The sequence below is a fragment of the Sinocyclocheilus anshuiensis genome, unplaced genomic scaffold (assembly GCF_001515605.1).
Source record: "Sinocyclocheilus anshuiensis isolate Anshui unplaced genomic scaffold, SAMN03320099.WGS_v1.1 scaffold1079, whole genome shotgun sequence".
Taxonomy (NCBI): domain Eukaryota; kingdom Metazoa; phylum Chordata; class Actinopteri; order Cypriniformes; family Cyprinidae; genus Sinocyclocheilus; species Sinocyclocheilus anshuiensis.
The window spans coordinates 2,496,883-2,500,669 of record NW_015548207.1 but is presented as its reverse complement, the minus strand read 5'-3'; the positions used below and the strand labels follow the sequence as shown (position 1 = coordinate 2,500,669).

The 3,787-nt window shown below is 41.2% G+C and overlaps 1 protein-coding gene across 1 annotated transcript; it reads right to left on the bottom strand.

The window, feature by feature from the left end:
- Positions 1–595: 595 nt before the first annotated feature.
- On the bottom strand, positions 596–3,375 carry LOC107653623 (Krueppel-like factor 2). Its single transcript, XM_016440384.1, has 3 exons — positions 3,007–3,375; positions 1,621–2,527; positions 596–1,501 (listed from the first exon to the last, which is right to left on the bottom strand). Exons 1-3 carry the CDS (start codon positions 3,076–3,078, stop codon positions 1,326–1,328), a joined length of 1,155 nt encoding a protein of 384 aa, XP_016295870.1. The 5' UTR covers positions 3,079–3,375; the 3' UTR covers positions 596–1,325.
- Between the last annotated feature and the right edge of the window lie 412 nt (positions 3,376–3,787).

Sequence of the window (3,787 nt, the reverse complement as noted above, 5' to 3'; positions counted from 1 at the left end):
GAAAGGTTTAAGGATATTATCATACAATACCAAGATGAGCTTTGTTTTCCAGACTAATCTGCCAACTGGATGCACCTTGTTAGGAGATGGATGTGTAAAAACTTACAAGTGTTTTTGTTTTCCTGTGTTTCTAAGTTAAATCAGGAACATTTCATGCAAAACTAACATTTACATAAAGACTTTGGTGCCAAATACCCTTGAGCTCTTGATATGTCTGTTTATCTGCTTGACTTTACAGCTCCTATAAAGTTTGAGTTCTTGCCCCAACTCTAAAAAGACATTCAAAGCAGAACCTTCACCCCCTTAGATATCCCACGCCTTCCGTTGTTTTTCCAAAGCCACTCTCTCTTCAACTGTGTAGCCCTCTGCCCAGACATGGCTATATTCAGTCTCAACAATTATGTAAATGTAATGTTTATATTTATAGGTCTAGCCACAGCCCTCTAGCATGGCAATATTGCAGCTGGGAAAGATTGTATTCTTCCTCTAGGCCCATAACATCTACCCTTGGGCAATACCACCAAGATTTTGTTTGAAGGATTCAAAAAGAGTGATTGGTATGCTAACATAGTGAACATATCGACAGACACACATGTTTATATCTCAATTAAGTTTAATATGTACATTAAGTACAATATTTACAGAGTATAAATTATGTACATAAAATGTTTGGTCCAGAACAACTCGCATAGCCCTTATCATGTCATCCGAACATGGGACAGTCTGCAATTCACGTTAACAACATACAAATACGTTAGAAAAAAAGAAACAAAACAACCATAAGACCCTGATTTTTAAATGTTTATGTTGATAAATGCACAAATTACTTAAAACATTCAGTTAACGCCCTTTGGTTAACTTTTAAGGCAGTTTTGAAAGAGAAAAACATTGTCTTATAAAGCTTATTTAGTTTCTTGACACAATAGCATACATTTTTAAAAAATGCCAAGAGTATTTATGGCACTCATGAGATGTATACATGTATTAAAAGGCACTGTTGCGATGTCCATAGCACATCATGTTCACTTAAACACATTTTACTGTCTGATTCCAGTTCCGTCTTGAAGTTTAGGTCCAGCCTAGCATGAGTTGAACTTTTTGGCACTTGTAAAGCTCTTTGGAAAATATATTTTGTTTCTTTAAAAAAGTCTGTAAAGAAATGAAGTGTAGAACCAGCTACAATGCAAAAGTCAAGTCAGTTCATGTTTCCTCTTTATCATGTTGACTGTCATACTTTAAATAGGGGGTACAGACAAAATGCTTGCTTTGAACATCCGTGATGTTCATTGTTCAGTGCGTTTAGTCCAAATATTCAGAGTTCATTCCTACATATGGCGTTTCATGTGGAGGGCGAGATGGTCGGACCGGGAGAAGGCGCGCTCGCACAGGTGGCACTGGAAGGGTCGGTGTCCGGTGTGCTTGCGGAAGTGACGGGTCAGTTCATCAGAACGGGCAAACTTCCAGCCGCAACCTTCCCAACTGCAATGGTAAGGCTTCTCGCCTAAACAAAGACAAGAAAAGACAAGGTACGTTAATATATATCCATTTTCAGCCATCCGTTATGTCATTTAAATAAAAAAAAAAGCAGATGTTGCTGCAGTAGCGTAGATGTTTATTTACCTGTATGCGTTCTGTGATGAGCCTTCAAGTGAGAACTTTTCGTGTAGGTTTTGCCGCATCCAGAAAAAGTGCAAGTGTGAGTCGCCGTCCGTTTCCTCGGCCAAGTGCGACGTCCCCTCTTTGGTTTGGTGTCCATCTCCAGAGGAGATGAGGGTGGTGTGAGAAGTACTCTTGGGTTAGAGCTGGGCATCCCGAGTCCGTCGTCGCACACGCTGAAGTGATGCGCATTTGGGTACGGCAGCTGCATCTGTGGAGGTGCAGCATGGGGAAACCCTGTGTTGCCTTGGTAACCCTGTGTAAATGTCATGGCATGGCACATCTGTGACTGACAGTCTGAGTTGATGAGCTCCGCGGGGCTCTGCGGTGGAGTCATGCTGCCTGCTCCTTGCGGCGAGTTGGCCAGTCTTGGCTGCTCGTAGGACCTCATGCATGCACCGTTGCCCTCCTGTTTGACTTTGGGAACCATTCCTCTTACAGGTTCATAACTGTCCATGCAGGGCTCCACTTTGATACACTCTGAAATGTCCTGATTGTGGAAGGCAGACCTGACCAGGAATCTTCCCTGGATGTTGTTGGGCAGAGCCGGTTGGCAGTAGGTATCTACATCGGACTGCAGAAGCTCTGCCATGAGGCTGGTAGTATACGGTGGAGGTGACGGGTTGATCTCAGACACTGGGTACGTGGTGGGGGCCACTGTTGGATTGTACATGTTTCTGGATTCTTGCATTCTGTAGTCGCCTCCCATACCGAGCCCGAGATTCTCAGAACCCACAGTGTTGGCCAGAATAAATTCCAGATCCAGATATTTATCGAGATCTTCGTCATCTGTTGCTCTGAGGTTGTCCATGTTTGATATGTCAGCTGTGCAGCTGAGATGCATGGACCTGTCCAGTTCATCCTTCCACCTCTGCAATGAAACAGATTGATTAGACTTACTTTTATTGTTTCATACATTTTCAATGCGGTTGAAGTTCATCTCGCCGGACCCAAGTAGTAACCCCTAGTAAACCTGTTAACCATCTCAAAGACACTTCAAACAAATCACTAACGCTGTTCTTATATATTGTGATGTGTAAATCTAAATTTAACATAACTAATGACAATAATGATAATTTCTCGATGTACTGTGAGCGATAATCAGTCGTTGTTATGGTTACGTCCTCAGGAGAACGCGATTTATTTACATTTAGCGCACTAACTTGCAATATAACTTTTGAAGTTCGTGAAATGGTTTAAAAACGCTGTTGAAATGTGTGTGTGTGTGTGTATATATATATATATATATATATATATATATATACGTGTACTTCAAACGTAACACATACTTGTACAAGTAAAGAACTACATAAGCATAATAATAATGTGAAATAAAAACAAAATACTCACGTTTTCCCACCATTTTTCCTTCTGTGCCGAAAATGTGGAAATAGACGGTAAAATTGTTCCACTCAAAGCCATTTCCAGTTGTCCCAGTAAAATAAAAACCGTCAAGATCAGGGACCAGTTGCAATCCCTCCAAGAACCTTAGGTTGTAGTGCACTACAACTCGTTTCTGCTTTTACACTCTGTGTTGCACACTCATGCAGCAAGTATGGAAGTGGTGGAAGAACTTTTCTTATAAATATCACGGCAGTAGAAGCTGGACCAATTGTAAGAAGCGGAGGAAATACGCACTACCCGTTCCTAATTTTAGCCCCAGTATATAGCTGCTGCTCTCCGGCATGTGCGTCTTTCGTCTTGGATGGTGAGAGCGCACGGGCTCTTCTTTAAATCACCGGAGTCATCCACACCCCCTCGGTAAAAACGAGTTAAACGAGTACAACACGATGTGAGAGATCCCTCCTCTCTCTCTCTCTCTCTCTCTCTCTCTCTTGCCTTTGAGGTAAAAAAAAAAAGAGAAGAATAGGAGAAAAATACACATCATTAACACGTTTAAAGATGAAAGTGTCATACCAATTGCGCGTACCACTTTGAGCCATCGAGACGCGTATAACAACGGGTATTATTGCATTTTAATAATGTAAAATGTGCTGGCTCAAGAGTAGATAACAGTTTATGCATTTGGTAGATTAAATACTTAAATTAACCCATTTAATCCCAATTTATTTCCCAGATAACTGAGCGTAGATTGTAAATCAATCAGTTACTTATTCAAAATTGGGGATCT

Coding starts and splice junctions, on each gene's coding strand:
- LOC107653623 (XM_016440384.1), bottom strand. CDS start 3,078: ATGGCTTTGAGTGGAACAATTTTACCGTCTATTTCCACATTTTCGGCA. Junction 2,528..3,006: donor AGGAAAAATGGTGGGAAAAC/GTGAGTATTTTG, acceptor GTTTCATTGCAG/AGGTGGAAGGATGAACTGGA. Junction 1,502..1,620: donor TCATCACAGAACGCATACAG/GTAAATAAACAT, acceptor GTCTTTGTTTAG/GCGAGAAGCCTTACCATTGC.